The 22,417-nt window shown below is 40.7% G+C and overlaps 1 protein-coding gene across 2 annotated transcripts; it reads left to right on the forward strand.

Annotated features, from left to right (window-relative positions):
* The first annotated feature begins 1,275 nt into the window (after positions 1-1,275).
* PGRMC1 (progesterone receptor membrane component 1) lies at positions 1,276-19,961 on the forward strand. Of its 2 annotated transcripts, none has more exons than XM_077484251.1 (4): positions 1,276-1,436; positions 1,676-2,010; positions 15,334-15,489; positions 19,424-19,961. In XM_077484251.1, exons 2-4 carry the CDS (start codon positions 1,740-1,742, stop codon positions 19,516-19,518), a joined length of 522 nt encoding a protein of 173 aa, XP_077340377.1. In that variant the 5' UTR covers positions 1,276-1,436; positions 1,676-1,739; the 3' UTR covers positions 19,519-19,961. The 2 variants fall into 2 exon arrangements, with proteins under 2 accessions (XP_077340377.1, XP_077340462.1); XM_077484336.1 differs by having other exon boundaries at positions 1,307-1,453.
* The last annotated feature ends 2,456 nt before the right edge of the window (positions 19,962-22,417 follow it).

The following is a 22,417-nucleotide window of genomic DNA, read 5'->3' on the forward strand; positions in this document are numbered from 1 at the left end:
TTTGTATTGAAATATACAAATGCGTGGTCTTGGTCTTCCAATTTTTATATATATATATATATATATATATATATATATATATATATATATATATATATATATATATTATATAATATATATTTTTTTTTATTTTACGGTAAAAATCCTGTACTGATTATTTGAAAATCGTACATTCTGTTATTGTTCGAGAAAAAATGTTGTGCTTGTCCCTTCGGATGTTTTCGCATAAACCATTGAGAGCTGTGTACTAACAAATAGATTATCAGACGATCGCTCCGAAAGCTGTATTTTTCGCATGATTTTCTCATCGTGTGTACTAGGTCTTAGCCCTTGTACACACGGTCAGAGAATCTGTCGGAATGAGTCTTATCAGACCGTGTCGTCAGATAATCTGACTGACTGTGTGTGATATGCATCGGACTGATTCCGTCCGAATCTCCGTCCGACCCAATTTTCCAACATGTTGGAAATATTTCCCGACCAACTGGGCCGGACGGACCTAATCCGATCATGTGTAGAGCATTTTCATTGGACCAAGTGCCACGCATGCTCAGATCAAATTCCTACATCAAAGCTATTGGCTACTAGCCTGAATGTAGTCCCATCGTAACGAAATTACGTCATCCCGTTCTGAAAGATCAGATTTTTCGCCAACTTGGCCCGACCGTGTGTATGCAACAGTTTCGGACACAATCCGTCGGACTAAATCCGACGGGCAAAATCCGACGGATTTGGTTGCCAAAATCTCCGACCGTGTGTACGTGGGCTTAGCGTGTGTGTGTGTGTGTGCGCGTGTGTTTTTATTTTTACAGTGCCAGAAAAAGGTTTTGGCCGAAGTTCAGTTTTGACTATTTTGGACCTGTTGTGTCAGCAAAACTCTTTCAGCATCCTCATTGTTGCATTTTTTTTTCACAAACAGAAAACAAACAAAACAAAAGTAAAATAAAAATGAGCAAAAGCACAAAACAAAAAAAAAACTAAATTTATATAAAATAAACTACTCTAAAAACACCAGAAGAAAAAAATACGCACATTTTGCCTAAACATGCAATATGTGAAATTGGGAATTGACAAAATCAGTTTTGACAATCAGTCTGCTCATCCCTACAGCCATCTACTAATACTGAGAAGAGATCTGCCTTTCTTCTATAGCCACACTTTAATCATGCTAGAAGGGCTGGAACTCAGAAGTAGGATTAGTAACAAGACACTAGTTTGAGGAGTTCGAGTCGTCCATGTGAAACATGACAAGTTGGGAGCTGTAGAGAGATTTCTATTGTGACATCTGACCTGGAACAAATCGAAATGGAAGAAAACTCCTCTTCCTGCACATAAAGAATGCAGTATTAGCCAATGGTGCTGGTGAGAAGCCAAGGCTTGTGCAGAGCTGGGAGTGACACAGTGGAGGAAGACGCACACACTACACGGCACTCACAGTGAGTAGCAGTTCAGGGTAATGTCTGCTTTTCAAGGGGAAATCTTCCAGTCTACACCTATGTGTAGGATCTGTAACCTTTCTGTTTGTTTCCATACAGCTTTCATAGACCATGCATGCACAATGTATTGTGCTGCTTGCATTCCTACTCGCATGGCGCACGCTCCTGTGGTTACAGAATAATGCATGATATTGTTTTCTACATCAATTATTCAGCATGACGTTTGTTTTGTTCTGCAGGTAGGAAGGATTTAACCTCTGTGGAATTGAATGCTCTGGCTCTGAGAACTTGCAAGTAATTAACATGGCTGAAGAAGGCATCCTGGTGGAGATCTTCACTTCTCCTTTAAATATATGTCTGCTGTTACTCTGCCTGTATCTGCTGTACAAGATACTGAGGGGGGATAAACCCAGCCAATCAGAAGACCGAGAAGAGCAACTACCTAAGATGAAGAAGAGAGACTTCACGCTGGCTCAGCTTAAAGAATTTGACGGTCTACAAAATCCCAGGATTCTGATGGCCATTAACAGCAAAGTGTTTGATGTCACAAGGGGGAAGAAGTTTTATGGACCAGGTGAGAGCATGTCTCATTTAATCCATGGAAGTGTTAAAAGTAGATTGATTTATTACAGTTATTTATTCAGCATTTTACATTTATCTTGTACATTCACATCAGTTTCTACCGTCAAGAGCTTACAATCTAATGTCTCTAACTTACTTTCATACATATACAAACTAGGACCATTATAGACCGGAGCCAATCAACCTACCAAAAAGTCTTTTGATTTATTCTAAGTTTTTCAACTTCGAAAACAATATTACATGTGCTAAATTCAGATCTCAGAATCTGCAAAGTGGTTGCTAACCCACTTACTATTGTTGCGACCATCCCCTCTTTTAAAATAAATGCTGTGCCCCGCTGTAAATGTGTTCTGAAATGTCTGCCCATAAATGCCTTATTTTGCAGCGCCGATCTGCGATCACGTGACATATATATGTGTGTGTGTGTATGTATATATATATATATATATTTTTATGGGCGGATTTTGTAGAAACGCATACAGTGGGGCATAGCATTTTATTATAACGTGGGATGGTAGCAACAGCAATGTCTTAAGATACCAGCAGGGGGGGCAGGCAATGGTATGAGCTGGCGGGGAGGGGGGAGGAGGACACAGGATGTTTGAGAGCAGGGCTGCAGATGACGGAGGCACGTAAACTGAGCACGGTATCAGGGCTCAGCAGCCATGATGCAACATGGTCAGTTTACAGGGGGAAGGTATAGCCAGGTATTTCAGGTGTTGCAGGGGGCCAAATGACAAAGCACTGTGCTGTGTAAGGGAACAGGATCCAATTATTTTTTATTTTAGGTTAACAAACACTTTAGGTACGGCGTTTTATGTGAATAGACAGATGTAAGTCTACCTAGAGACACTTAACAAGTGGCCGGGTATGCTCAATCCAGCAGCCAAATTATATTTCTAAGGCAAGATTGCCTTTTAAAATGTACATCTTGGCATTTGATGATTATGTACACTTGTGACATCTCTGGCACATACAGATCAGCCATGATCGGCTTTCTCAGGCAGCACATGTCTGGCATGCTCATAGTGCTGTAAAAACATGGCTTGGGCAAAAATTCTCTGATGTTGGTTGGTTTCTGTATGACTTATTCATGAAAGCACTTTTTGGCAGGTGCACTTCTGCCCTGATATATACGCTACTGTGAAAAGACACTATTTTTCACGTAAAACCACTTATGCATACCAAGATCCAATCCTAGATGCACACAGTCGACATCTAGGGGCATGCAGCTTTACCTATGTTTGGGTTTACGCATGTAGCAGCATAAACCTGCCTACAACCATTTATCTCTATGCTCAGCTAAAATAGGTTTGCAATTTATATTGTATACACAATGATTTTAATGGTGCGACTGGACTTGGAAGCGCAGTCACTTTAGATCTGAGGGGAATCTCTGCTGACTTTATCATCCAATCATAAACAAGCAAACATGCCATTTTTTATTTTTCTTGCATGTCCCCCTCAGATCTACGACTGCACCTCCAAGTGTACTTGTAGTGCAAAGTCGACTTGCCTTTAGTAAATAAACCCCAATGTGTCCTATGTGCATGAGGCATTACTGTGTCAGGAATTGTAAACCGACAAGAGTCATGGTATTGCTTCCAATGGGCTGTGATACTTCCTTGCTACTATATGGTGAGGCAGATTCATTGTTAATTTTTGTGGAAAAGCTTTTTAAAAACGGAAAACGTAGTATAAACGAATCACAGAGAGCGACAAGGGTCATTGCATTCAACATTAACAATTTATTGGTTGTGAAATTTACACTTGCCTGACTTGCCAGTACTTAAAGGGAAAGTGACTTTTAAAGGGTAATTATAGACCATTATACATGTGAAAGAGATCAATTTTGCAGGAGCAATAGCACCAAAGTGTATTATTATTATTTATTTTTTTTTTAACAAAAAAAAAACCTGCTCTGTTTTTAGTTAGTTTTATGTACATGTTGGCAGCCTTTTTAGTTGTCTTATTTCACTGCTAAATAAAAGACTTTTCAGTAATGTTTGAGTCACAGACTTTGTGATCGAAGTTGCTTTTGTTTATCGCAAGAAAGGAATTTTTTTTTTGCCTAAAATCAGGTGATTTCATAATGCTGAGCAATGTACTGATATGTATCATATGAATTTCAATGATAGGCTCATTTCAATGGTAGTAACGTGATAAATCATGTGTGGTGGTCTGCAGTAATTATTTAGTAACCAATCAGACGAGGCCTCATTCTGACAGTGGGCATGGGATCTTCTTCCTGCACCCACTATCAAAATTCTAAATTCACTAATCAAAATTTTAAATGATCGAGGGCTCCACCCACCTGGTACTGAGAATTCTGTGAATAAATGAACTACAGCTACCATCAACCTTCAGTTGAGGGCTTGCAGTTGTCAATGAACTACAAGGGATCTACCATTCAGTAACTGCCTGCTCATACAAGGTACGGCAGGCAGCTACTCTGACAGTCTGCAGGACCCTGACACTGCAGTACTTTACAGGCTCGTAATAAATTTAAAAACAAAATGATACATGCACTTTTTTTTTATTTTTTTAAAGGGTGAACTTGGCCTTAAAAAACAAAACAAGAAAAAAAAACATACTATTTTAATATATTTTATTTTAGGTAGACAAATTAGTTATCCGGCAAAATGTATCCTAGGCATCTAGGCATTGACCCCTGGTCACAGGAGCATAAAGCAGCAATTGCAGACAGTGGTATTGTCGCTTGCCGTACACCTGATAAAGCTGACACATGCACATACATTTCTTTTGTGGTGTGAATCCATAGATATCAGACAGGAAACATTCTTTTATCAGAAACCTGAGTTCAGAAATCCTTCAGGCTGGTGTCACATTTCATAGGTTTGTTGGCATAACTGGTTCTTCCAGTTTAGATGTTAGCAAATCCAATGTGGTGTTTGCTCAGTTTTAAATAATAAGAGAAGGTGTTTGGGCAGTACATGCCATGTGTGTATACTGCATATACATAATATATGAATGTGTGCACATTTTTATCCTTCTACTTTATATGTGGAACATAGTTATACTGGGTCATAAGTAATTGGTAGACTCTTGAAATTTTTAAGGCTGTTATGGATATTGACCACTTCCCGCCCAAGGTAAGTCATATGATGTCCTGGACTTTGAGTAGGGATATCTGAATGCTGCCTGTAGCTACAGGCATCATCCAGATATTATCATCTTTTGGCTGGCGCTTACCTGCACGTAAGATCAATTATAGCTGCAGTTCAGCCACTTGATCGTTCGTTCTTACAGGAAGCGGAAGGGACTATCATTCTACCCCCCCCCCCCCCCTCCGGTGCCTCTTTTGGCTCGCCTGTGCAATTGGCGAGCTGGAGAAGGAATCCACCAGCGCTGGAATTTAAGCATAGAGATTGCCTGCCCCATTGTTTTCAATGGGAAGGGGTGTTTTAGGAGCGGTGAATACACCGCTCCTATAGCGCCACAAAGATGCGGCTTGCAGGACGCTTTTGACCGTCCTGCAAGTGCACCGCTCCAGTGAGAAAGCCCTCGGGGTTTTCACATTGGAATTTGAGCAGCTCTTTGAGGGCACTTTGCAGATGCTAGTTTTAGCACTATAGCGCCTTAGTGTGAAAGTAGCCTTACTATTGGTGCCAGGGTTTAACAGATCCTCTGAGCCATATAACCAACAGTCCTAAGAGCTGCCATTAATGTTTTGTTGACAGTGGACTCTCATGCCTTCCTCCACCTCAATAATTTACGTTTGCTTCCAGGCTCCTAAACAGAACTCCCAAACTCCTTTTATAATGCATGGATTTTTTTTTTTTCACTAACATTTCAAACTAGAAGGACACTACAGTCCAGTCAAATTTTACTAGGGCTGTGGAAATTAAAGATTAATTCCTCGCTTTTTTTTTTTTTTTTTTTTTTTTTTTTTTGATCGGTACTCGCCTCTCCGCCGGCTTCCGGGTCTTCAGGGAGTTCCATCGGAGATCCATTGACGTCACGGACATCGACATCACTCCTTCCCCTCCCCAAGTGCCTCCGTCCCCTAACGAAGGGAAGGGGGGGGGGGAGTCCTGTGACGTGACGTTAAAGTTCTGATTGAAAGTAACGCATATGGGGGAGGAGCTACGTATGACTTCACTCGCTGCTGCCCTACGGAATTAACACGATTATCGGCTTTACATGCTGTGTTTTTATCATCTTTATGTGAGTAGTTTGTGTTTGAACACAAAAATTCAATCTTATACTTAAGCGGTGAGCACTTAGATCTTTTCTTTCTACCCTTGACCTGGCGTTCTTGCTGAGATCTAAGGAGACGTGAGAGAAGTTTATGGTCCGTGTTAACCCCTTTTGATACCCGCTTGCACGACCACCTGTTTGCACAGGGGTCCATGCCATGAGGCGAGAGTGATTAGTTAGACCAGAGGTGGAGGGATTGTCACACTACCGTGGGAAAAAAAAATGACTTGCGTCAGTGCTACAGTTTGAATTTAAAACGTATTTGTGTGAACTGTGAAGTCAAGTCATGGATTGTGGAAACTAACTAGTGTCAGGTGTTTGTATATAGTGTATACCACATTTACCACTGACTAATGCAGAGTTGCAATGCAAGGAGATCAGCTGAGAGTCTAAATTGGGTGATTAAAAAAAAATCAATCGAACACGAAAATTTTCATCAGTAACAGCCCTAAAATTTACCAAACTGGATTACAAATGTGTGTGTGTGTGTGTGTGTATTTGTTTTTTTTTTGCCTTTTATTTACTTTTTTGACATCTGGAATCGCTAATTCACCAGGGCAGGGTTTGTCAGAAATATTACAAACTTTTATGTATACGTTGATATATCTTCATAAATTTTTTTATCATATTAATAGAAAAGGAAAAAATTATATTAATGATATTACTATAGCATGTGCAGTTTAAATTTTGACTGCAGCCTGATCACCTCAAACGTAAAGAATTCTAAAGTCCGCTTGTGTGTGCTAAGCCCAGTTACCTGTCTGTGACCATGATAAGAGTCCAAGTTTCACAACACTTAGTTGAACATTGAAATGATTTGCGAAACCGTGAATGACTTGCACAGTTTAGATTGCACTTTGTATTTTGACTGATTATACTCAGAAAGGGGCCATTATATGCAAGCTTGTATCTGAATAGTGTAGGTGTTTTTTTAGTATGCAGTGAATAATCTTGAATTTTATACAGAAGAGACTTAAAGTGGTTCTACAGCCTTAAGGTTTTTTCATTCATACACGAATTGCAGGGACCAGCCAAATTTCAATCCATGTTCAGGCTGGTTGTACACAAGTCGATCAATCATCTGGAAAGTTTCCTCCATCCACATCGAATGTGTGGATGGGGGAAATCTGCTCCTTTTTGCTCAGCCTGCTGGATGGGTGGGAAAAAAAAGAATCATGTATGCCCAGATTATATATATATATATATATATATATATATATATATATATATATATATATATATATATATATACCCTGTTTCCCCGATAGTAAGACACCCCCGATTGTAAGACGTATCGGGAGTTTCAGAGGGGTCGGCTAATATAAGCTGTACCCCGAAAGTAAGACATATGTCTTACTTTCGGGGAAACACGGGGGTATTGCCGCCTCCCTCTCATCTAGCTGCGCGCCGCCTCCTGCCCACGTCCGCACCGTCCCCCTCTCCATACGTCGCCGCGTCTGCCATTTCCCTCTGATCTTAATGAGCGCCGCCTCCTACCCACGCCTGAGCCGTCCCCCTCTCCATACGTCACCGCGCCGTCCCCTGCACTTGTCACTGCCGCCTCCTGCTTAAAATACGGTAATGCACACAGTATTAATCATACATCAGTAAAACATACACACTGGCATACTGGGGTATCATCTGCTGTATGTAACCCAGTGGGTATCAGCAGGTGTCACACTGGATTAAATACAGCAGGTGGTACTGTATCACACATAAATCTGTTTTATCTTCCAGTATTCCACTGTTCATTCTTAACATTTTTCATTGTTTTACATGTTATGCAATGTTGTAACAAGACATTCTTGGCACTTCCTTTTATAAAACTGTTTTGTGGTGAATACAATACTGTTCAGGTTGTTAATAAATGTTAATTTTATGGTTAAAACAAAAAATTCGACAATTTTTTTCCAATATAAGACATACCCCGAAAGTAAGACATAGTGGGGCTTTTGGGGATAAAAAGAAAGTAAGACACTGTCTTACTTTCGGGGAAACACGGTATATATAATTTTTTTTTTTTTTTTTTTTTTTTCAAATTTACCAGATGAAAGCTGGGCCTTCTTTCTTATTTCTTCTTCCTCCAACTTCATCTCCAGTCATATATGCTCTGTGTACAAAGTGCAGCCTATAGGGGTATTTTTATGAAATTTAGGTAATTTACCTCAACTCAGTTCTAGGCAGAGGAAATCAATCTCCTCTGGCAGCCTGTTTATGAAGCCGAGTACTTTTTGTTCTCAGAAGAGAGGAGATGGGTTTTTCCTCTGAGATCTGATTAGAAGCCCAGATAGCAAGGATAACTTGCCACAAATTTGTGGCAGTGTTGAAGTGTAAAGTCTTGTTAACTTGCTGCACATTTTTCACTGGCCAGTTGTACACTTGCAGAGCACTGGAAGCACAAGTTCTAGTTGACACTTTTCCAATTTGTAGCAAATTTGCATGGCAAGTCTCTAGGAAGAACAAAGTTGCAGTGGTGAGTCTACAGCAAGAGCTCTGCTAGTCAGTGCCCCGGTGGTGGGATGACTATTACACAACATAACTGAACCAGAACTTGCAGCAGACTTGCAGAATATTTGCAACGAAAGTTGATCTTGAGTCATGCAATGAGGACTTGCTGCAATTTTGCAACAAACTTGTGAAGCCTGGCAAGTCTAGCAAAAGCTTAGCAAGTGATTTTAAACTTTCATCTCAATTGCTTGCTATCTGGGAGGGAGAGGGCTGCCTGTCATCTTGTCGTCTTGTGAGATATTGTGAAGGTTACAGTGCAGCCTAGTTTAGCCAGACCAAAGTTAAAAAGAAAAACACATAATTATGTAGCACTCTCCTAGTTAGGTTGCTAGTAGGAATAGGGCACATTTAGTTTTTTGCTTCTCTGTAGCCAGTGGAGCAAAGTTTGATTGCTTTTGGCTGTTCTAGGTTCTGCTGGTTGCAGGCTCAACTGCTTCCCCCTGGTTTCTAGTGTGTTCTAGTATAGAATAGTATAGTATAGAATCTGGCTGGTGCCTGCAGAAGGCACTCAAGTACTCAGGGCACAGCATCGGTATAGTCAGGGGATAGTCATATATGGTATGCAATGGCCTAGATGGGACTCGAACCGGTGCATTTCGTCTACATAGACCTCATATGTTAGCACTTTTGCACTAATTTTATATATATATATATATATATATATATATATATATATATATATTTTATAAAAAATTATACTCTTGCATTTGGTACTGAATTTTAGAAGCGTCCTTTCATTTGGACATCTAATATATAGGTTTATACTGCATTTTTAAATCATTATTTACACTTTGAAGTTTCACAGTAAGTAAAGGTCTGATTAAAGCGGGATTCCGCTGCCGAATCTTTTTTTTTTTTTTTATTCTGTGTCTTTGCTATGCCTTTACTAATGTGTTTTTGTACTCACTACTTGTGGCTTTTTACTCCCCGGCTTGCCGATTTCTTGCAGAAGAAACAGTTTTAAAAATTCATGCCGGCTGTTTCCATGTTGCTTGTGGGCATTTGAAGCCTACAAGCATTTCCTTCTGGGATGCGGTGATGCTGTGCTCCCAGCATTCACCGCTGGATCCCACGCATGCTCATTGTTAGCAGCGAGCAGCGCCGTAAAACTTCGGGTTGCCATCACAACGGGCGGCGTCCTCGGAAGTTCCCGCCCTGTTGTGATGGCAACGAAATAAACAATGGTGCCTTTTGACATGGCCTCGTCACATGATTGGCGTCATGTAATGCCGAAATCTCACGAGATTTCGGCAGGACAGCGTTCCCCACTGATTCATGGGAACAACGTGAGAAACCTCCCAGGGGACTTTGCAGAGCCGGGGAAAGGCGATAACCACGCCTACTCCCACGGGAGGAGAGCCCGGAAGTCACCTTTGAAATCTAAATTAAAAATTAATTATGGCGATCGGATTTTTATAAAGGTACGTTTTGGCATCTATGGGAGAAACACTATGGCCTGTGAGGATTTTAAATTGTGAGTACAACACCGCTTTAAGAGATCCTAGTGACTGTCCTTGTTAATCCTTGGAGAGACTGTTCCTTTAATTTACATCTTGGAAAACTAACCACAGATCAACTGTGGATGTAGGCTGTCTCAAATGTTTCTGTCTCTTCACGTAATCCCAGACAGACTTGATATTGAGATCAGGGCTCATGGGGGCCAAACCATCACTTCCAGGACTCCCTGTTCTTCTTTACACTGAGGATGTTACTTAATTACATTAGCCTTATGTTTGGGGTTATTGTCCTGTTGCAGAATACATTTTGGGTCCAATAGCACACCTCACTGATGGTGTGGCATGATGGATAAGTATCTGCCTGTATTTATCAGCACTGAGGACACCATTGCTCCTGTCTGAATCTCCAAGTCCATTTGCAGAAATGCAGCCCCAAACTTGTAAGGATCCTCCACAATGCCTCACGGTTGCCTTCAGACACTCATTACCATCCCTTCTCAAACAAACTGCCTCCTGCTACAGCTTGAAATCTTTTACATTTTGACCCATCAGTCCAGAGCACGTGCTGCCATTTTTCTGCACCCCAGTTGCTATGTTTGTATGTTTTGGTGCATAGGACATGGAAGTAAGGTTAAGCGACTCCTCTACTATGCCCACAACATGGGAACTGGAATCCTATGTTCAAGAGAGACAATGGTTGAAAATTAGCACAGTGAGGTGTCTGTGCCCTTTTATTTTTTATTTTTTGTCCCCTTTTGTGTTCCCTTTTTCTGTCATTTTACGTAATGATGCCCACTGGACACAAACAAACTGGCTCAGCAAATGAGAACTTTTAAACAGTAGAAATTCTAGTTCTACTTTTCACTAAAATATATTTCATATACATAAAGTAAGGACTTTCTTCCTGCTTTTCATGTCTCTTTTGTGCTTTCTCTGTCCTTCTGTAAGTGGTACTATCGGAGCCGGTAGCTTTGTGTTTTATCAGACACTTGACTCATTTTTAATGGGAGCCATCAATAGAATGGAGCATCTTTAGTCTTTCTTACACAAGTAAAGATACTCATAACCATTAGTATTCAAACATCAAAGACATTAAAGCGGGTTTTTTAAAAGCCAGCAGCTACAAATACTGCAGCTGCTGACTTTTAAAATAGTGACACTTACCCGCCCAGCGCGCCCGCGATGTCGGCACCCGAAGCCGATCTGTAGATCGTTTCTCGGGTGCTGCCGCCGCCATCTTGGGTATGGGAATCAGGAAATGGAGCCTTTCGGCTTCATTTCCCGGTTCCCTACTGCGCATGCGCGAGCCGCGCTGCGCAATAAGGACGGTCCCCGCTGCCTCTGGGATCTGTGTGTTTTCCCAGCAGGCAGCGGGACACTTGCGGAAAGGGGCGTAATCTACGCCCCTTTCCGCAGAGAGCTATCCCGGAAGTGGGTGCATTTACCTGGATTATCCAGGTAACTGCACCCCCCTCCCCCCTGAAAGGTGCCAATTGTGGCGCCGGAGGGGGGGAGGATTCCGATGAGCGGAAGGTCCATTTTAGGGTGGACCTCCGCTTTAAGAAAAGGAGTGGAGAGGAAGCTGAGAATGGATAGTACCTGCACAAAGGGAAACTAGAAAACCTTAACTGTTTGCAAACTACCTGACTGCCCCTTGACCAGTAGCATCTGCTCAATCCTCGGTCATAGGTCTGTTGCCAGATCTGGGCAAAAGTGACCAGATCGTGGGAGCTACTTATCATCATATGTCTGTGGAAACCTTTTAGGCTGCATTCACACCTGATCGGTTTCAGCTCGTAAAATGCCAGTGCAAAAGTACATGTGCTTCTTTTTGGGCATAATAGAGGCGTTTTTTTTGCTTTTTACATTGGTGATCTTTTTGACCTGTACAAAATCGTGGCAAAAACCACGGTACACGTGTGACTTTCTGCCTGCACACGAAACGCTCAGGTGTGAATGCAGCCTTAGGCCCCTTTCACACTACGGACCTCAACTCGCATCAAAGTCAGACTAAAGTGGTACAGGGACTACTATGAAGTCGCACAGATATTAATGATACTCATTGGGTATGACTTGTCATGTGACTTTGCAGTCCCAAGTCACAGAGCAAGTCGCACAAGTGTGAAAAGGGCCTTTAGGTCTGCAGAAATTACCTGGCAAACAATTTCATTTGGGCTGCATTTCAACCTGAGCATTTCATTTTCAGACAGAAAGTCGTACTTTTTGGCTGCGATTTTGCACAGGTCAAAAGGTCACCAATGTAAAAAGCAGAAAAACGCCTGTAATCTGCCCAAAAAAGAATCTCCTTTACTTTTTTGAGCCTGCGGCGTTTTGCTTCAGGCTACAAAACGCTCAGCTGTGAACAGGGGCCATTTAAATGAATGGGATTTTGCTTGAATTTTTAGAGCTGAGGCTTTTTTGTTTTTGTTTTATGAGCTGAAAACATTCAGGTGGGAATGGAGCCTAAATCTAACTCTACAATCTGCAGTGCCTCTAAACTACGTGGTTGAGAACTTTTAGAATAAATGAAATAGTTTAAAACGCTACTTGTGTCATGTTATTCAAAGAGCCTGGCTGCTGAGCACTGAGAATTCCAAACTGATAAGGAAGCTCAAATATCCTGGTGTGTTGGTCATGTGATCTTTGATTTTCTATCCTGCTCTAACTGCATACAGAGTTCAATGTGCGACTAGTAACTACGACATGTGATTTTTTAACGTCCTAATGCAAAGTCTTTAGACTGTCTATATGCATTAGTCAGTAAATATTAAGTTATGAACTTGTTTATAGGAAGGCGCTAGGTCGTAATTGTAAAACCCTATTTGTGATACCAAACCGTTGCATATACCTGACCTTGAGCCAGAGTAAGCAGGACACGTAGGAGTGTGTTGTATTTTCTTTGTAGAAAGGAAACAAATGCAGTATCTTAGGCCCCTTTCACACATGCAGACATTATGTCCGTATTTCATCCATCCGTTTGCGGATGAAATACGGACATGCATGCATTCCTATGGGATAGCGGGTGTCTGCGGATAAACATCTGCTATGGTCCGCCTCCGCTATTGTCAGATTCTGCAGATGGAGAAAAATCTTATTTTTCTATCCGTCTGCAGAGCAGAGCGGATGAACACGGACAGACGGTCCGTGTACATCCGATCCCCCATAGAGGAGAGCGGAGAGCTGACAGGGCGGTCCCTGCACAGTGTGTCGGGACCGCCCTGTTATCCGCCGGCTCAGCGGAGACAACGGAGCGATCCCCGCTGTGCAAGCGGATCATCACGGGGCGGATCATTACTGATCCGTCTCGTGTGAAAGGGGCCTAATACATTCCAGAACTAGTGTACGTCCTTCCATATGTCTATTGTACTTCGTAATATTAAAGTGCTACTAAACATAGCAATTTGAAAATAGTTTCTCCAGTTCTGAGAGTTCAGGAAGGAGGAGACTTCCACTTCAGCCTGTATACACGCCCACATGTGTGATGTCAATATCGTGTGGCCTGGCTAGCTCTGAGAACAAGTAACTGTTCTTTCCAGCATAAAAGACACAACTGAGCATGTGCAAGTCAGCTACCCTGCCTGTGTTGGCTTGCCTTGCTGCATATACAGACTGATTTTACTGTTGTGGATTTAGTGACACTTTAATGTGGTTCTAAAGGTGTGTGTGTGTGTGTGTGTGTGTGTGTGTGTGTGTGTGTGTTTTTTTTTTTTTTTTTTTTTTTTTTTTGTGATGCACTAGAGTAAAAAAAAAACACTCCACTAAATATTTCCCTCCCCCTCTCTAACCTGAACCTGTCAAAGATCTAGCGCTGTCCCAGCTCTAGTCTCCTCATCTCCCCTGTATTCCCCTTCTCAAAGGGACTTGGCGGCAGCAGCAGAGGTCATTGGCTCCTGCTGCTGTCAATTAAATATCGTGAGGAGGGAACACAGGAGTGAGACTGCGGGTGTGCCACCATAGCAAGCAGATTTCTATGGGGGCACACAAAGGAGGAGCCTGGGGCGCTGGCGAGGGACCCTGGAAGAGGAGGATCGCAGCTGCTCTGTGCAAAATTATTGGAAAGCAGGTAAGTATAATGGCTTGTTTTAGATAAATAAAAAAAAATATATGGGCTTTACAATCGCTTTGAAGTGACACCAAATTCTTGTTTTAAAAAAAAAAAATCTCCAATTTGCTGTTTTGTAAAAAATTGTTTATGTGTTTGTTGTGGTGGTGGTTTTTTTTTTTTTTTTTTTTTGGGGGGGGGGGGGGGGGGGGGTTCTGCTATATGACTTTGTTAGAGGGTGGCTGAGTTTGTTCTCCTCCATGGTCCCACTGTATATAGGAAACATAACCACCCTCTCCTGCTCACTCCCGAGATGGATTGTGGGATTTGTAATGTACTCCAAACAAACGAGAGACAGAGAGGGGGGTTCAGGAGTACACAAAGGATGTTACAATGAATGTTTATGTATTTCAGTAATAAGGGGTAACCATTCTTCTTTTAATGCTGACCTTGTTTCTTGGCAGAGGTAAGACTCTTTGGCTAGCTATTATTATTATTATTATTATTATTATTCATTTAGAAATGTTCTATTAGGCTGGATTAATTTTTATGTCTAGAAGAATGTGTCTCTTCTCTTTCCTCTGTTTGTTTTTTTTTGTTTTTTTTCTCTCTCTCTCGGTTTGGCTGCCCATAGATGTACAATGATGGTTTGGCCAATCCCACCAGCTATGTGTTCATGGAATTGTTTAATGTCTATGGACATACTGCAGTTTCTAGCTGACTGATGTGGGCCGGCACCCTACAAAGTCCCAACTCCAAACTTTTTTATTTTTCGATTATTTTACAATCTAGTCCCCAGATTACAGATACTCTTATGTATTTGTTTTCTGTTGTGCTCACCAAAGACCTTGAAGTTCCCATGTGATCTGTCTACAATCAGCAGCCTCTTGCTGGTTATACAATACAAAGTATACGTTTTGACATACATATATACACGTACATAATTGCACAGATTTTGTGTATACTTATGAGCAGTAATACTTTCATTCAAATGGTTACCAGGGTTTCTTACAGTTCTAAAACTGATTTCTTCATAAAGTGGATGCCATGTTTTGTGTTCTAAAACTTTTTATTGTCTTGGTTGCAGAGGGGCCTTATGGTGTGTTCGCCGGACGTGATGCTTCTCGTGGTCTTGCCACTTTCTGCCTTGATAAAGAAGCCTTAAGCGATACATATGATGACCTCTCCGATTTAACAGGTTCACAGCGGGAGACATTAAGTGACTGGGAACAACAATTTACCTGTAAGTTGTGTCATAGAAGACGTTCATTCTTGTTATAAGCTACTAGAACTTCTAGATCAGCACTTAAACTTGTGTATCAGCATGTGGCCTCCAGTGGAAGTTGTAGTTTGAAGGTTTTGTGTGTTTTTTAAAGTGGTTCTAAAGGCAGAAGGTTTTTTTTTTTTTTTTTTTTTTTTTTTTTGTTGTTTTTGTTTTTTTAGCTTTGTGCATTCAATCCTTACCTGAGCTTCCTCCGATCCAGCAGTGTTCATTATAGCCTTGGCTGGCCAGGGACTTCTCATTGGCTGAAGCAGCAGTGGGAACCCACCTGCTTCCACTGCTGTCAATCACAGCCAGTGAGCCAATGAGGAGAGAGGGGCGGGCAAGCCGCAGCTGTGTCTTATGTAGGCATAGAGCAGCAGCTCGTGAGCGAGTGCGCAGCAGTGCCCCCAGGGCAAGCTGTTTTCTCTGGGTGCACTGTTTGAAGGCGAGAAGCCAGGAGCGCTAGCAGGGGACCCAAAGCAAAAGATGGGAGCTCAGAGCAGGTAAGTATATAAGGCCCCTTTCCCACTGCTGCGACTTTACGGCCACAATTTTGACCCAATTTCAAGGAATGCCTGTGTAAACATGAGGTCTATGGACCTCAACTCACGTCAAAGTCGGACCCAAGTAGTACTACTTTGAAGTCATACATATATGAATGGTTATCATTGGAAATCGTGGGGTACAACTTGTCATACAACTGATGTCCAAAGTCGCACAAGTGTGAAAGGGGCCTAACATGTTTGTTATTTAAAAAAAAAAAAAAACGATTTACTACCACTTTTAAGAGACGTTTCTGTCTGGCATGGAAGCTTTGCTATAAGTTTTATAGAATTTGGACACATTGAAAATGTACATTTGTTCGATTTGTATGCAAGGACAGCTTTTCACAGCTAGATTTAAGTATAGATTGGAAAAAGCCAAAACCTTGACTGGTTTCCTATAAGAAGCTGCCCTATTTTAATAATGTTTTCATGAACTGACCAGTGAATTTCAACACCCTTTTAACTCCCTCGAATAACATTGGGCAACCAGTGTTAATTTTGATGTCAAATTTCGATTTTGTTTTAGTTAGTCTTCTGACTAAAAGCCCATTTTAGTTTTAGTCATCTAAATGTATTTTTATTATTATTTTAGTTGACTAAAATCGAATGGGTTTAGTTAAAAATGTAATGCTTTATTTAAGCATTTCTTTAGAATTGCCAAACTCATTATATACTCCTGGAGTAAAAATCGAATAACCTGTTATTATTATTTATGGTATTAAAGTGGGGTACCCCCTAAAAAAATAAAAATAAAAGTCAGCAGCTACAAATACTGCAGCTGCTGGCTTTTAATAATCGGACACTTACCTGCCCCAATGGATTCATTCTGAGCCCTTGTACACACGATCAGAGATTCCGACGGAATGTGTCCGATCGGAGCGTTTTGTCGGATATTCCGACTGTGTGTGGTCTGCATTGGACTGTTTCCGTCGGAATATCCGTCGGACCAAATTTTCCAACTTGCCGGAAATATTTTCCGACAAAATTCTCCGATCGGACATACTCCGATCATGTGTAGAGAATTCCGATCTGACAAAGTGCCACGCATGCTCAGATCAAATTCCTACATCAAAGCTATTGGCTACTAGCCTGAACGTAGTCCCGTTGTAAAGAAATAACGTCATCACGTTCTGAACGATCGGATTTTCCGACAACTTTGTCCGACCGTGTGTATACAACAGTTTCGGACAAAATCCGACGGATTTGGTTGTCGGAATCTCCGACCGTGTGTACAAGGGCTGAGACTGCTGCTGGGAGCTGCATTATGGAAGTGATGTTGACTGCCCTACCAGACTCCGAGCTGTCACTGAAGTGACACTAAAGCAGGGGTGTCCAACTCTTTGAACTTCCTGAGCCACGTTGGAAGAAAAAATGGTTTTGTTAAAATGCGTTTACACTTGGCGAACACATGTAGCCAAAGAAAAATTTGACAGCGTCTCTTTACTGGACTTTAATGAGTTTTATGATCTGAAAGAAGAAATATCCCACTCTTCACAATCGCACCTTATTCAGGTCATCAGTTTTCAGCAGCACCTATATTGGTGAGCAACTATTTTCAAGAATTAAGTACACAAAAGGGTAAAATATCTGATAAGCACCTTGAGAATTCACTGAGAGCTGCTACTAGATCCATCGAACCAGCAAATTGATGCGTTATTTTGTGAAACCGTGTCAAATATCGCGCTCCTTTTTCTATTGCCCTCTTGCATTTTTTTTTTTTTTTTTTTTTTTTTTTTTTTTTTTTATATATGTGTTTTAATTAAGTTTTATTACTCAGGTACATTATCTATCTCAGTGATTGTTCCTTTTTTTGCTCATCAGCTATACATTTTTAGTGTATGTGTGTCCCAAACAAACAACTTTTTTTTTTTTTTTTTTTTTTAAATCAACCTTTTTTTATTTTTAAGTACGTTTTTACGATTTTGTGTTGGGCCGCAGGTTGGACACCCTTGCACTATAGTATTCTCCTTCTTTTTATGTAGCCACATCCAGTGGCTACGTAAAGTTGTGTAGGAAGGTGAGCGACGGAGGAGCCTGGCCAGCAAGGAGAACAATTAGACACTTGTAGACTAGGAGAGGATTATGGAATGCAAGGAAGGGAGTGGGCTGTGTAAGGGGATCCCGAACTAGTCAAATTTCCTGCAAGTTAAAAGGCACATTGCAAGTAAAAGTAATTTATGGAGGAGAAAAAAGTTGCATGCAAAGTAGGCATTAAAAAGTTGTCTTCAGCTGTATTTAGCTGCATTTTTTTAAGTGGTTTAAAGTGTTTCTTTAATGCTTGTTTGTGCATAGATAACCACGTAACAGGTACACTGTAAACCATGGGGCTCTAGTTGCTGAAACTGGAGAGTGTAAAATCTGGTGCAGCTATGCACAGAAAAAAAAAAAAAAATTATATATATATATATATATATTTTTTTTTTTAGAACCTTTAACGCATTCTATGTATTAAAGTGGTTGTAAACTTCGGGTTTTTAAAAATAACAAACGTGCCTGCTAGGTGCAAACGTTTTGCACAGAGCAGCTTCGATCCTCTTCTTCTGGGGTGCCCCACCAGCATTTCAAGCTCCTCCTCTTCATTGGGTGCCCCCACAGAAAAAACTCTTCCCCGGGGGGGAGGGGCCCATGCGGGTTCGCTCCTGAGGCCCAATGCTGCATTGATGCTGTGCCCCCCCCCACTCCCATGTCACAAGATTTGATTGACAGCAGTAAAAGTCAATAGCTTCTGCTGCTATCAATCTGTCCAATGAGGAGAGAGACAGTGGCTGTTGCCACCGCGCACAAGCACATCGCTGGACTGGATCAGATTCCGGTTAAAAATAAAAAATAAATAAAGGGAGGAGGGAGGGGGGGGAGCTGCAGCACAGAAGGTGTGTGGGTTTTTTTTTTTTTTTAAGGTGAAAAACCTTAAGACTTTAACCTTCTGGGTGCAACTCCCCCTTATATGTACCTGAGCCCCATCTCGATCCAGCAATATGCATGAAATCACTCTCACTTCTCACTCATACACAACCAGTGAATCAATGAGGAAAGAGCGAGGGCCAGGCCAAAGACTGTCCATTCACAGAAGCGCAGCCCAGGAGGGTGCCTTCCCAATTGCCCTTTTAACTGGCAGTGGGGGGGACCCAAAAAGAAGAGGATCGGGTTGCTCTGTGCAAAACCATTACACAGAGCAGGTTATTATAACATGTTTGGTTGTTGTTGTTGTTTTTTGTTTTGTTGTTTAAACCAATCACAACCTTTTTAGAAACGTTTTAATTGAAGATACAATACACAGCTGCACCAGATTTTGCACTCTCCTGGTTTTAACAAATCCACTCCCATGTGTATTTATTTTTATAAACTTGGCTATTTGTGTTTTATTTCAGTTAAGTATCACCATGTGGGAAAACTTCTGAGAGATGGAGAGGAACCAACAGAATACACAGATGAAGAAGATGCTGACCAGAAGAAGAAGAACTAAAGAAATACATTATGCTTTGAATATGAGTTCTACATTCCTGATGATGCCTTGTTCTAGTCTTGCAGTATATACTACAGCATTGCGTGAAATGAAGCCCATGTGGTTGTCTTCCACAAAATTATTGTTGCTTCTTATACACAAACTTTCTCTACGCAATGTCTATGGAGAAGCTTTGTCTTTTAAGGCTTCCCTTGAGCTGAAATTACACTTCAGGGTCGTGTTTCCTAAACTTTTCCTTAGGTAGCACTAACACTGAACATGTTTTAGTTATTGTTGTGTTTTTGTTTTTCTTTTCTTGTCTGTAATGCCTGTTATTGATATTTCAAGATAGGAAAAGGAAAGATTCGTTTATGGTTCTGCTATTTGAAAGCATTCCAGTAAAAACACTAATTAATCTAACAATGTGAATTCTAAAGCGAGTAAAGCAATGGTTTGCAAAAAAAGTCTTAATTTTTGGTGGTGTTTTTGTATTTTCCAATTTGGCAGCCTCTTCAATGACACATTGGTAGTTTTAGTGACCTTTAACTTGCAAAAATGAGCTTGAAAAGAATCTGGGTCAGCAAGAATTTCAAGCCACTTAAGGCCTGATTCACACCTATGCATTTTTTGTGCTTTTTGCATTTTGCAGATTTGCACTACAGAACGTGTTCCATAGGAAACCATGTTAAATGGACTGTACTGCAAATCTGCAAAATGCAAAAAGCACTAAAAATGCATAGGTGTGAATCAGGCCTAAAAAGGGAAGGGCTGCTTTTTTTTGAGACCTTTTTGATACTTTTTTGGTACACCTGGACACATTGCACAAAGATCTGCACCAGAGCATGTTGGAAGGGGCATTAAATTCTTCACTCTTCTTCACTCTCACCCTGTAATAAATCCAATAAAACAAATCTGCTACAGCACTCAGTTGGACAGCTTTCTATTAAAAAAAAAAAATTTAAAACGTGCACCATGCTAAAGGAATAATCATGATTGCAGAGTAATTGCCAAATCCACACCAATACAGATGTACAGCTCAAAATGAACACAAATCTAATATTGCACATATAATCGATAATATGAGTATATCTAGCAGCGATCCGATAATTGGCATGCCTGTGTAGCTGTCGGCATGATCAGTCTAGTCTGTTCAGCTGCAGGAGTTACCCTGCTCTGTATTGACTAATGCTTCAAGCTGTTTTTATACTGTGTGTGTGTGTGTGTGTGTGTGTGTGTGTGGGGGGGGGGGGGGGGGGGGTTGATACATAAAGATATTGCTTGTAGGAAACCAAGAGCACAATTATCGGTCATTTATATTTTTTGAGGCTGCAACAAAATATACTTTCCTTGAGCAGACTCATAGGAATTGAAGATATTTGGATCCTCCATTACAGCCGATCCTGACTTTCTGAAAGGGAGCCTGCCTGATTATACCTTCTTGATAATTTAAAGAGCCATCTTTGGAGATGAGTCTGCCCTGATTTTCTATGGTAGTGGAGATCCTTATTTCCTTGCACTGTTGGGAAATGTGGAAAGTGATTTTTTTTTTTAAAGGACTTTCACAAATGAATTTGAAAACGCCATGCACTGTTTTATGTGTGTGTGTGTTTTTATATATATATATATATATATATATATATATATATATATATATATTCACATGGGAAATTTACATATATACTTATGAGTATGTAACCTTGTTTAATTCCTTTAGCATGGTGTATGTTGTTTTTTTTTTTTTTTTTTTTTTTTAAGGTTACTAAACAATAACATTTGTTAAATTCCTCTCAAACAGGATGCCCTTGACCTAGGGGGCAAGATGAGAAAAAAGCCCATGTGCACTCATCCTGTAAGTGGGAGGTGAGGATATCTAAGCTTTTACTTTTAAATGGTTAGATCCTTGGACAATCTGAAGTAGGGAATCGCAGCGCAAACTTATTTCTGAGGAAATTTTCCTGAATCAGTTGCTTGTACCTGATAAGATGTAACATTTGTGATATAATTGCACTAAAATACCTTCCTTTCTGCAACCATCCCTATCTTGCAACAACCAGTTTCCACAGTTGAAAGAATCTCATTGTACCTTTGTTTTTTTTTTTTGTTTTCTTTTTTTAGAAACTATGTGCTTTAAAATGTTTTTCATGTGCCTCTAATGCCGTATTCCTTAAATGGAAGTTTCATTGTTTTCTATTGTGCTTCATATATATTGATAGTTGCAGCAGATCTATTTTATTCTATATATCTGCTCACCCAGATAGATCAAGGTCATCTTGTTTGTGGTGCATTGGTTTCCCTGTATTAAGTTCTGTTTCTTAGCTTACAAGCCAGAACTCGAGAACAGTCTGTTCAAGGTTAGGTCATTGTCAGAAGAGTGGAGGCTTTCTAAATTGTAACCGAAATGATAAAGAATGATTGAATCTTCCCACCCCCATTAGCTCCCCTTAAAGCGGAACTACACTGCATCTGAGCACCACAAACTGAAAAGACTATTTTATTTCATTTTTAACATTCAAAGAAAACTCGTCCATCCATGTCTCTAGACTTTATTTTGTTGAGAACTCGCTTTGAAAAATTACCCCCTAGCATTTCTGGCCGTGGCCATCTTGAATAAGGGCAGATGATTCATGTAGCATTTACTTCCTAGAATCCATTTGCCCTTAGTTCAGGCATGCAGGCAGGAAGGTGTGCTTAGTTGAGAAAGCCCCCCCCCCCCCCTTCTCCTCATTAGGACTCCTGGGATGTATGACATCAGTTGCCTAGGCCTTGAAACCAGGAAGTAACTGAAGAATTGTACAAAAAAAAAAGGTTTAAACAGGTAAATATAATATACTTTGCTATCTATTTACAAATGCTAGAAGTAGAGGAAATAAAAAAATAGTCAATGTTGATTGAGAGAGGGAAGTTCTGCTTTCACAATAAA

Source organism: Lithobates pipiens, unplaced genomic scaffold, assembly GCF_037356315.1.
Source record: "Lithobates pipiens isolate NorthernLeopardFrog02 unplaced genomic scaffold, aLitPip1_a1.2 Scaffold_1, whole genome shotgun sequence".
Classification (NCBI taxonomy): Eukaryota; Metazoa; Chordata; class Amphibia; order Anura; family Ranidae; genus Lithobates; species Lithobates pipiens.